Genomic DNA, 11,492 nt, shown 5'->3' on the forward strand with positions numbered 1-11,492 from the left:
CCTCAATTATTACAGTGATAAGCGAAGAGTAAAATTATTCGATTGCTAATTTGGTAAAGAGGTCATCCCCTCAGGTAAATATACAGTCCTCTATAGGCTCCGGCACAGGTACTACAAGCCCACTTTTAGACTGATGCTGAAAATATTGGATTATTTTGAGTAATCGCCGTATATTATCACTTAACAAATCCGGTTTGGTCGTCGTTAATTAAAATTGGTAATACTTTTTCCAATCGAGCTGCTAGAAGTTTTGACAGAATTTTTTGATCCACATTCAGTCGTGAAATTGGTCTGTAAGATGTGCATCCGGAGCCTTGCCTTTCTTTAAAATCAGTGAGATAATTGCTTCTTCTTACCAACGAATCATTAAACATGTCCAGGATGGGGTCAATTAATATGTCATGAAATTCTTTCTAGAACTTCACACAAAGACCACCAGCCGAATTCCCAGATTGTAATCCGTTAATCACATCCAGTATCTCTTTCTATAATATCGGGGCATGGAGAGCGGCCTTCTACTCATCAGATAAGCAAGAAAAATTAAGGGAGGAAAAAAATGGTCCATATTTTCAAATGAGTCTGGTTGTTGTTCTGACGTATATAAATTTGTGTAGAAGTCTGGAAAAGCATTATTAATTCTCAGGGTATCAAAAAAAAGATTGCCTTGATTGACTTAATTTAACAAATAGTTTGGGAATCCGCCTTTTTCTTAAGTAAGCCAAATATTTACCAGCTTTTTCACCACTTTCATACAGCTTCTGTTTTGCAAACCTAATTTGGTTCTGTGCTTCCCTTGTCAATAATGAATCTAAGGCACAGCGAATTGCAGAAACCTCCTTAATTTTACACAGGGATGGTTATCCACCGCATTCCTTCTCTGCATGTTTCAGTTTAAATTTTAGTATTTTTTTCTTATCTTGCTTACGCTTTTTGGTGGATCTGTAGGATATAACAATTCCGTGAGATAAGGCTTTTGAGGTCTCCCACAATAGCGATGCATTAACAGTAGAACCAGAATTTGTGGCAAAGAAGAATTTAAATTTGTCTCTAAGAGCTAAATCTCTCATCCGTTAGTGTAAAAGGGTTACATTTCCAGTATCTAGTTCTCATTGCCAAGTGTGATACGGTGTATTGTAAAAATAGTGCCGCATGGTCAGTGATAACTGTAGAACCTATAGCACTGTAGGTGACCGAACATAGTAAATGTTTAGGGAGCAGAAAATAATCAATTCTAGTGGATGACTTTGAAACACTAGAAAAAAATGTGTATTCCTTATCAGTCATTTGTTGCGCTCTCCACACAACAACATAGTCCGTTTCCTCACAAAATGCACCACCTTAGCGTGAGAGGAAAGTGAAAACTTCCCAGGAGGGCATTTATCCACAACAGGGTTAAGATGACGATTGAAATCACCTCCTATTATAGTATGTTTCGATCCACGGCACGGTGGCCCGACTGGTTAGCATGATGGCCTCACAGTGAGAGACAGCATCGTCGTGGGTTCAATCCCAGCTCCGGCCATCCTGTGTGGAGTTTGCATGTTCTCCCCGTGCCTGCGTGGGTTTCCTCCGGGTACTCCGGTTTCCTCCCACATTCCAAAAACATGCATGACAGGTCGATTGAACTCTCTAAATTGCCCCTAGGTATGAGTGTGAGCGCGGATGGTTGTTCATCTCTGTGTGCCCTGCGATTGGCTGGCAACCAATTCAGGGTCTAAACCGCCTACGTGACCCTCGTGAGGGGAAGCGGTACAGATAATGGATGGATGGAGGCCGATAACCAATATTTAAGGCCGATTTTAATTTGCAATAAAAATGAACGTTTTTGTCATCATTCATCATTTTTTTTTTTAAGAATGCAAACCCCAACACAGATTCATTTGAATGCCAAAAGAGCAAATGTTTATTAAACAGCCACTATTCAGATTTACTTCTTTCTTTTCCTTCTCTTTTTTTAAACACAATACATCTTTATTTTAAAATTGGACCAAAACATGCAGGAAGTTCCAAGGTACAGCAGCAACTCTTATAAAGTTCAATGAAAATGTTAACAAATAAATAGATCCCTGAAGTTTTATGAAGTAAACGTAATTAAATCATTAAGTTAAAAAACAAAGTGCATGGAGTTACCAGGTTCAGTAGCCTCTTTTATAAAGTTAACTGAAAGTCCAGGGAAATAATGTCAGTATTATCTCTTGTAAAGTTAACAGTAAATATTGATCAATAAATAGTTCCTGGACTTAGGGCTGCGCGATAAACCGGAATTTAACCGTTAAGAATATTAATTCCAATCACCAACATAATTTTGCGCATGTCTGTAAATTCTGTGTTTAAAAAAAAAAAAAGAAAAGTCTTTTCTGTCTGCAGCTATGTTCATGCCCCTTTAAGATTTAAGACGGCTACACTGCTGGAGTCACGTGACTCCACCCATCTGAACAAGAAAGAAAACCGACGACGCATAGCTGGCGATACAATTCAAGAATTGGCTGAAGACGAAGTAACGTTAGTTGAAGTTGTTCCTTTGCGCTTGTCCCAAAAAGAAATGTCGTTTGGCTGTTTTGGGTTCCATAAAGACGATATTTGTGCAAAAGAACACAAACTACAAAGTGCGCCGTAAGCACCGAAAACAGCATGTCCAACCTTTCCTTTTTTACCACCTACAACACAACCATGCAGTTGACTTGGAACTTGAGCTAAAAGTTCAAAGTGAGAAGCAAGGTTCGACAACAGACAACAGCCCAAAACGGAGGCGACGCCATGCAAGAGAACGTCGAAGAGGTGGATGCGATAGCCTAGCACATAGCTAAAGATATAGCTCCTCTAGCTACAGTGGAGCGCACGCGATTTAAACGCCTCATGAAAGTAGCCGACAAGATGTACAAAAATATTTGTCGCAAACCGTACTTCCCAAAATGGACAACATCGGGACGGGAGCTTAGACATGTCCAGCATTTTGCATCCACATCCGACTTGTGGTCAATTCGCAACATGGATCCCTGTTTGGGCCTGAACGTGCAGTACTTAGACGACAAGTGGCGACCGCACACCAGAGTACTCGAGACGACACATTTTCCTGATGAAGCACACTTGTTTATTTGGCATTGGCATTCCGTTGACATTTTTTTTCATTTTATTTAGCATTTTGTTGACAGGCCACACTAGCTCCTTTGCACATGGCATTATTTAAATTGTTTTCACAAATCTAGGCCTTTGCACATGGCATTACAGCATCTTGGCACAATCTATTTGCAGAAAAAGATTTTGCGAAAGGTACCCTTTTTCTCCTGTTCTTTGCGACATTGTTCAAGTCATGCATGCTAATTGGAATGTTTATACAAATGATTTTTGTACTTTTGTTTTTGATTGAAAGTAATGTGTACCAGTTGGGTCAATGAAAAAAATCAGTTGATTTGCATTTCCTGCATTTATTTTGATTTTGGTCCACGAGGGGAATTAATCTGGCATTCATCGTTATCGAGGTTAAATTTCTCAATTTATCGTGATATTGATTTGAGGTCATATTGCTCAGCCCTACATGGAATTTTAAAAATTAGTATACAGTTATCCACAATCGTGCACCTCTTTGTTGATAGTTTAAAACAAAAATTGCAGAAAGGTCACAAAAGTAAGCAGGGTCTGTCAGCTTCTGCAGATTCTCATGATTTTATACACACACATGCGTGGGAACACTATTCTCTCACCATCCCTCAACCTGCTTCCTGCTCCCTCAACCTGCTAAACGCTAACTGAATTTTACTCTCCCTCTATCAGAATGAGCAATCTGTGTTGAATTTTTTATCTTATTATTTTACATGTTCAAAATTTTCTGGCTGTGCGAAAACACTTACAACCCTTGTCTCTCAGTGAATTCGTGCGGATGATTCCCTCCAGAGTGGTTGTGTAGCAAGTTAGCAGCTAGTTGGCTGTTAGCCTGCAAGCTAAATACTTCCCACTGTCAACTAGCGCATGTTAGATTGGGAGGCTAGCGGGGTTTTCTATATCAATATGATCAGTAACCTTGTTACAAGGCAAGGCAATGCAGCTTTATTTATACAGCACATTGAATTCCCTTGTGTATTAAAAGTTCAGACTTCGGTAGACTCTCCTATAATTTACCTTCGACTCATGCCTCCCTCCCGCACGTGGGGGTGTTGGTTCACTGTGGATGAATCCATATATGGCATTCGCTACTGATTGGCTGTGGCTCTGCACGGCTAACCAATCAGATGCTGCTTTGGTCGGGACCTTACTAGAGTGCGGCTCCATAACTGACACAGACGCAATCAGCTACATCAGAGGCAAAATGACGCAGTTTTAAATGCATTGATTATCGGCCGTTGCATTTATAAAAATGGCCGATACCGATAAACGCCAAAATGCCACATACCGGCCGCGATAATCTGCATCATATGCTCCAAAATCGTCGCAACATTGCGAAGCGCCACTACGAAACAAAACACCGCCCTTTTGTGCAAAGTTATCCGCTGAGGTTTGAGGTGAGCGCTCACAAAAACATCGAACTTCGAGTGCAGTAAAACAGATTTTTACATTTTCGTTCACAGCGCAGCGGCATGCTAACAAATGTTGACTAAAGTATCATGGATTTTGGGGAAACATAAAAAAACATTCAGCGATGGGGAAGTTGTGAAGGAGTGCTTTAATGCAGTTGCACAAACATTATTTAAAGGAAATAACAAAGCCCAGATGTGTGAAATAATCTACCAAATCCGAATGGTCCTGACTCCATTCCAACCCACATTTAAGTCACTGGCAGGGCAGTCACAAACTCATTTTTCTCATTAAGAGAAGTTAAAAAAATATTCAAAAGAAAATGTGGTGTCAAAGTTCATTTTGAATTAGTTTTTCATGAGGACAGCCATTTTTATTGATTGTGTACTGAACATGTTAGGCTTTTCGTTTTCTTTTTTTTTTTTAGGCTGATAACTCTTTGATTTAAAAAAAAAAAAAAAGGTCATAGGTGTTAACTCAATGCTTAGCACTTGAGATATTTCTGCAGGAGATATTTTACAGTTTTTTCTGGAAGTGGCACCCTTAAGTTCCTGGAGCCACATTTTCTTGAATGTGAAATAAACGCCTTATATTTGTTTGACTGGCAAAGGTGTTTAATGGGAACATTGCTAAATATTTAGTATATAAGTGTGCTCTGTTGAAAATGACTAAATATTGAAACTATATAAAAATGTGAACATAGGCTAGACATTAAGGGAAGTTGGACTTTGGTTCGGACCTTTTAATTGGAAGAAATTTTAGTCGTGGACCTCTGTGACTTTTAATTGAATACCTCTGATGTAGGCTATAGTGGTCAAACTCCAGTCCAGTTCTGGACGGACACATTCCTGTAGGGGTTCCATCTCTCCCGGCTGCAACACACCTGATTCAAATGATCAGAACCGTTATCGGGCTCCTTCAGAGCTTGCTGTTGAGCTGATCATTTGAATCAGGTGTGTTGCAACAGGCAGACATAAAAAACCTCCAAGTCCGGAGTTTGACACCTATGATGTAGTACATCATTCCACTATGACGTGTGCTGTCAGTGCTAGCAGAATAAACAACCAACATCGTACGTAATCTACAGCATCGAATGTCAAAAAATAACGCAAGGCGAATAATCGCAGCCTATATAGCTTAGCATTCTTCCTATCTCGATGGGTCTCGTCTCCACTCCATGTACAGTCGTAATTTTAGTTTAGTAATGTTTCCCCCACTTTCCGTCCTTATACTCGGGTTGCTGCCCCCTCTTTCTTGCCTCCTCAGACAAAACTTTTCCTCATTACTTTTGCAGCATGACAATAGTAATCGCGCTAGACGTTAGATTCGACTTCCGGATTCACCTTGCGTCTTTCTTACAAATGTGGAAACGGGAAAGTGACTTGTGCCTTAAAGCATTCAGCACATGTGTAGTAGTGTGTGTCGCAAGGTGCCTGCCACCCTCATTAAAGTTTCTTAGTGCCAGTAAAAGTGATACAGACATGCTCAGGCCATGATAAAGGTACCATTCAACTTGTTGTAAGTCAATTTTTCATCAGAAGAGTTGAAAAGTTCCTTTGTGTTACTGTGAGCTTTCAATCGCAACTATGCAACTCATTGAGTGGAATACATCCATGCACCAGCGCCTGAGTCTGGCCAATTTAAGATCTTTCGGTAACCCTTTATAATAAGTACACACTAATAAGCATTAGCTAAACATTTGTAAATACTGAAATGATCATTTATAAAGTAGATTCCTGACATGAATCATTTGCATATAGTTTGTAATTACGTGCCTCTCGTATACTCTCTGCACTTGGGTACAACCATCACACTGTCAACCACAGCAGGTTGCATCTAGACCCACAAACTGGTGCCCATAAATCATAAATTCCAAGGAATTGGTGTGATCTATTTTCAGTCATAAAATTACATTTAATGCTACAAGAATATAACATAAACCAGAATAAATATGAACATAAACCAGGATAAATATGATTGGGATGAGGGAGATGGTCACGGGTTGAATCCGTGCAACGATGAAAGGCCTCCAATGCGCATATGTGGGCGAATGATTATTGGCAGTAAATTTGTTCTTGACAAAAAGAATAGTGTTCAAGAATAGTTTTCAACACGCACCGATCAATGGGCATGAGGCGATGATGATAATTTAATCGTTTGGTTTCAGTAGTTTTTGAGTCAATTTATCACGATTTTAATCTTTGTCAAAATGATTCTCAAAATGAAAATGAGTTTTATGTCAGGCAATACAATACAATTCAAATATATTTGTATAGCGCATTTCTCAACAGCTGCAACTGTAACAAATCACTTAACAGAGTATAACATAAAATGGAAATAATTCAATAACAAAGCGTAAATAATCTTCCTGTCATTGTGGTTATTTTTCTTCAGGATTGCACCTGTGATGAATTCTGTCCAGAGTGCTCTGTTGAGCTGACATTGGATGTTCGTTGTACTGATGAAAAGACGCGCAATGTCACCTCACGCGACCTTTTGTCCAACAACCACAGAGTCATCCCAGTGGGTCATTAAACCACTTAGTTGTAGTTTTCAACTTGGAGGTAGGCACATTCCATGACGCTGATAGTCTCTTTTCAGGTCACATCCAGGAGTCGAGACAACGATCCGAATGACTACGCTGAACGAAATGGTAAACTTGAAATGCATCCATCTATCCACCCATCCATCCATTTTCTTTGATGTATGTCTGGGGTGGAGTCGCGGGGACAGTAACCTAATACAGTAGCACAAGAACAAACTCTATCAAGCCTATGTGTTCTTTCCTTGTAACAGCTTGCTGTTATCACAACAAAGTAGCCGACTGAGTGTCACTGTCGCCGTTGTCCGTCAAAGAAAAGTGTGTCAATGAGTGCGAGCCGAGCCGAGACGAATGAATTTTTTTGTGTGTGCAGCCCATGCACCGTGCGTGTTGTCCTGTGGTAGGCGTCCCCAAACATGGATAGGTTGCACCGGTGTAAACACCACCATTGCAATTTTTTGAAAGACAGATTACATGTACAACTACAGCTGCGAGCAACTACAAAGGGCCCTTACAGCCCTGGCATGTTGGAAATGTAAAATATTTACAAGAAATAATGTGACAAATCTTCAAGAGGAATTTTTGTGTAGTTAAAGTTAGAGCAGCTTTTGTTGCCAAAGCCACGTCAATGTTTGAAGTACATTCAAAATGGCCAACTTCCTCTGCAATTTAGCAAATGCTTCCTAGAGACTTTTTTGTAGTTCTTGGCCTTGTACATACTCCTTCAAATTTTCAAAAAGCTCGGTGAAATACACATCCGGGGCTGCTTTTTTGATAGTTTCTAGGGGGCGATAGCTAGCGATTTTTGAAAACAATTGTTCGAGAAACTAATAAAATAGGGATTTTGCCAGGCCTGATGTATGTGCAAAATTTCATGAGTTCGTTAACAAATAGAACCTCAAAATCAGTGTAGTTTTATTGGCGAACTGTGCAAAGCCACGCCCACAGCTTTTCACAAAAAATGACAAATTTTGCATTGTGGCATCTTGAAGGCCTAAACACTGAACCGAGCAAATATGAGGTAGACCTTGATAACCTGCTCGGAGAAAAACATCGAAAATAACTTGTATTTGCTTTAACCAGTAGGTGGCGCTACAATACAATGAAAAATAAGTTAGTAGATGTCTTCAGGCAAGTTCTATTATCAAGTGTGATAAATCCAAACGAGAAACTATTGTGTAGTTAAAGTTTGAGCAGCTTTTGTTAAAGTCTCGTCAATGTTTGAAGTAAATTCAAAATGGCAGACTTCCTCTGCATTTTAGCATATGGCTCAAGAGACTTTTTTTGTGGGTCTTGGCTTTGTACGTACGTCATCAACTTTTCAAAAAGTTAGGTGAAACACAGCTGCTTTTTTGAAAATTTATAGGGGGCCATTGCGAGCCATTTTTAAAAAACTGCACGACTCACTAATAAAATATTGATTTTTGCCAGGCCTGACGTGTGTGCAAAGTTTCATGAGTTTTTGTTTGTATTTAGAACCTCAAAATCAGCGTTGTTTTATTGGCAAATTGTGCAAAGCCACGCCCACAGATTTTCACAAAAAATGACAAATTTCGTATTGTGACATCCTGAAGGCCTAAACACTCATCCGAGCAAATATGAGGTTGTTAACCTGCTCTGAGAAAAATATCAATGAAATTAACTTGTATATGCTTTAAACCAGTTGGTGGCGCTACAACTACGATGAAAAATAAGTGGGTAGATGTCTTCGGGGCTGGACTATCCTCAAATGTGAAATATTTTGAGAAGATAAGATCACCTGAGTCATGTAGCGGGAGCTTTTGTTGTCACAGAGAATAATCAGTCTTTGCGGCACCGTGATGGCCACGCCCTTTGGTGAAAAGTCACAAAATTTGGTATAGACTAAGATCAAAGTCTTGAGGCTGTTCTGACAAATTTTCAGTCAGATTCGTTCAACTGGCTGTGTGCAGTACGTTAAAATGTAAAAAAAAAAAAAAAAACATTTTTTATTGCCATTCGGTGGCGTTGTGTGTATAACAGAATGATAACATATTGATGTCCTCAGGTCAGGACTCTTTAAGTACAGGTGAAGTATTGATTTTTTGGGGCTTGTGCATTTTAGTTATTATAAGCATTTTGTCATTGTGGCAAAGGAAAAATTACGCGCAAAATTTGAAGGCCCGCGCCCGTCATATAGTATTTTGAAAGTTGAATTTTTTTGTCCCAGTGTTTGTCATAGGACTTAAGATGGTACAGCCCAAATTTTTTTCAGGTGAACCCTCTAGGATCGTGGTGCAAAAGAATGACCCCATGTAAATGCAAAAATGGGCCAAAATTAGTCATTCAAAAATTCATAATTCATTTTCTGTACACTTTAGACTATGGCTGCAGTGGACATTTTTGGACGTCTCGGTGTGCTGAAATAATGCCCAAGTCAACTGAGCTGTTCTGCTATTATTCTGGTATCTATTGTAAATGTGTTTGTGTTTTAATTTGTGTTCTAGTTACCTGCAAATTTATGTGACACCATATGGGTAGCGCTTTGTTACAGCTCCTGCTGTCGTGAAATGCGCAAAATAAATAAAACTGTATTGTATTGTTTTTAACACTGCAACTATTTTGACAATTAAAACGGAACAGAACCAAGACAAGAAAAAAAAGTGATTTATTTACTGGTATCTTAATTTCTCTTGTGTTTGAAACTTCGACTCATTGAAACCTATGAAGTTCTCTTCAGTTTCAGTGTTGAACAGCCTCAGAAGTGCAGCGTCACGTGTCTCCATCAGTTTCACTCTCTGTGTCACAGTCTTCCTCCGGGGATGTTGGCTCTTTGCATAGCAGTCCAGCCTTTCGGAACCCGTTGGTTATGGATTCTTTCGCAGTAGTCCAAGCTGATGCTTTTTACTGCGGCCAATTTTTGTGAATGACTTTTCAATACTTGTTATCCAAGTCTCCCACTCAACCTGGAGAACGGCTTTAAATGCCCCATTCACACTGATGTCAAGTGTCTGCAACTAATTTGTTGTGCCTTCAGGAATCACAGCTGTAATGGAATTTTTCTTGATCGCTTCTTTCACAAAATATGTGATGTGGGACCTCATGCTATCCAAAACAAGCAGTGTTTTTTTCCGGTGAAAAAATGGTTTCTAGTGCGTGTTCTATTTGATGAAGAAAACGTACCGTATTCTTCTTTGCATTGATCTTTCATCTGTCTATTCTAATTCCGGTTAGAGCGCCCCTTGCAATTGGCTGCTGTTAATTTATCGCTGGACTTATTTTTCCCATAATTGTTTTCACATTCATAGAAATTTTGCTGGTGAAGCTTCGCAAAGGACAAGAACTGCGCCTAAGAGCTTATGCCAAAAAAGGATTTGGTAAGGAGCATGCCAAATGGAACCCAACTGCAGGTGTGGCATTTGAGTATGACCCAGACAATGCACTGAGGCACACGGTCTACCCCCGACCAGAGGAATGGTGCGTTGCCGAAAAATTATCATTCGTATAGGTAGTTGAATAAAACGTTTTTCAGTTTGCTTGACTGCTTTGGTGCCATGCTGGTTGTAGGCCCAAGAGTGAATATTCTGAAATTGAGGAGGATGAGGTCCAAGCTCCTTATGACCCAAATGGAAAACCAGAAAGGTGAGTAAATATTCTAATGTATCCGAGCAAAACCATGATTTGGAATCAAATCATCTACCTTTTGCAGGTTCTACTACAATGTGGAGTCTTGTGGCTCCCTACGACCTGAGACCATTGTCATGTCCGCTCTGGCCGTCCTCAAGAAGAAGCTGAGCGACCTGCAGACACAACTCAACCATGAAATCCAGAGTGATGTCCTCACTATTAACTGAAGTCACAATCATAAATAGGAACTTTGGGGCACCTGTATCTCAGTGTTGAAATTGCTCTCTGAATTTTTTATTTTAATTTTTTGACTCAGCAGACAACATAGAATTAACACATCTTGTGCTTGTGGTTTCTTCTGTGGTTGTTGCTCGTGGACAATTATGTCACTTAAGTCTTTATTTCAGTTAGTGTTTTTCAATGTCACTGACCTAACATCATGTTTTATGGAAACTTTCAATTTTGTCTAACATGTCTTCCATTGTAATTAAATGCAGTATGTAATGACAACTTTCGTTATCTTGTCATTAAAAATGTAAGTAAATATTAAGCATTTAATGATCCGTCCAACAAGTGCCTCTAAATCTGTGCTTCTCAAATAGTGGGGCGCACCCCCCCTGGCGCGTGTTAACCTGGGCAACATGCTTTTTTTCTTTCTTTTTTGCTTTAGTACGGGGAATGAAAGATTTTGGGACCGAAATTGCAACCTCAGACGTGATTTTAAAATTGTCAAAGCTGCGGTTTGTGCCCCTAGTTCACGCAGTAGGTAACGCAGTACTGATTTAGAAAAAAAAAAAAAAAAAGCGTCGCCCTGTTGTTGGTTGTCCCGGAAGTAATTTCTTTGGCCTTTACTTGA

The 11,492-nt window shown here is 39.6% G+C and overlaps 1 protein-coding gene across 4 annotated transcripts in view; it reads left to right on the plus strand.

Moving 5' to 3' along the window:
* The window catches only part of polr2c (RNA polymerase II subunit C), a 28,940-nt gene extending 17,743 nt beyond the window's left edge, over window positions 1–11,197 (plus strand). For 2 of the 4 annotated variants that reach the window (XM_088298602.1, XM_088298603.1), the window contains exons 5-10: window positions 6,904–7,032; window positions 7,111–7,162; window positions 9,391–9,474; window positions 10,318–10,486; window positions 10,577–10,651; window positions 10,719–11,197. In XM_088298602.1, coding sequence (XP_088154728.1) covers window positions 6,904–7,032; window positions 7,111–7,162; window positions 9,391–9,474; window positions 10,318–10,486; window positions 10,577–10,651; window positions 10,719–10,863 — 654 coding nt within the window. In that variant the 3' untranslated portion in view covers window positions 10,864–11,197. The remainder of the gene's footprint in view (window positions 1–6,903; window positions 7,033–7,110; window positions 7,163–9,390; window positions 9,475–10,317; window positions 10,487–10,576; window positions 10,652–10,718) is intronic. The other 2 variants (XM_088298604.1, XM_088298605.1) reach the window with 1 other exon arrangement.
* Window positions 11,198–11,492: the final 295 nt, after the last annotated feature.

The sequence above is a fragment of the Idiotropiscis lumnitzeri genome, chromosome 6, assembly GCF_059441095.1.
Source record: "Idiotropiscis lumnitzeri isolate Australia: NSW breed Sydney's pygmy pipehorse chromosome 6, RoL_Ilum_1.0, whole genome shotgun sequence".
NCBI lineage: Eukaryota > Metazoa > Chordata > Actinopteri > Syngnathiformes > Syngnathidae > Idiotropiscis > Idiotropiscis lumnitzeri.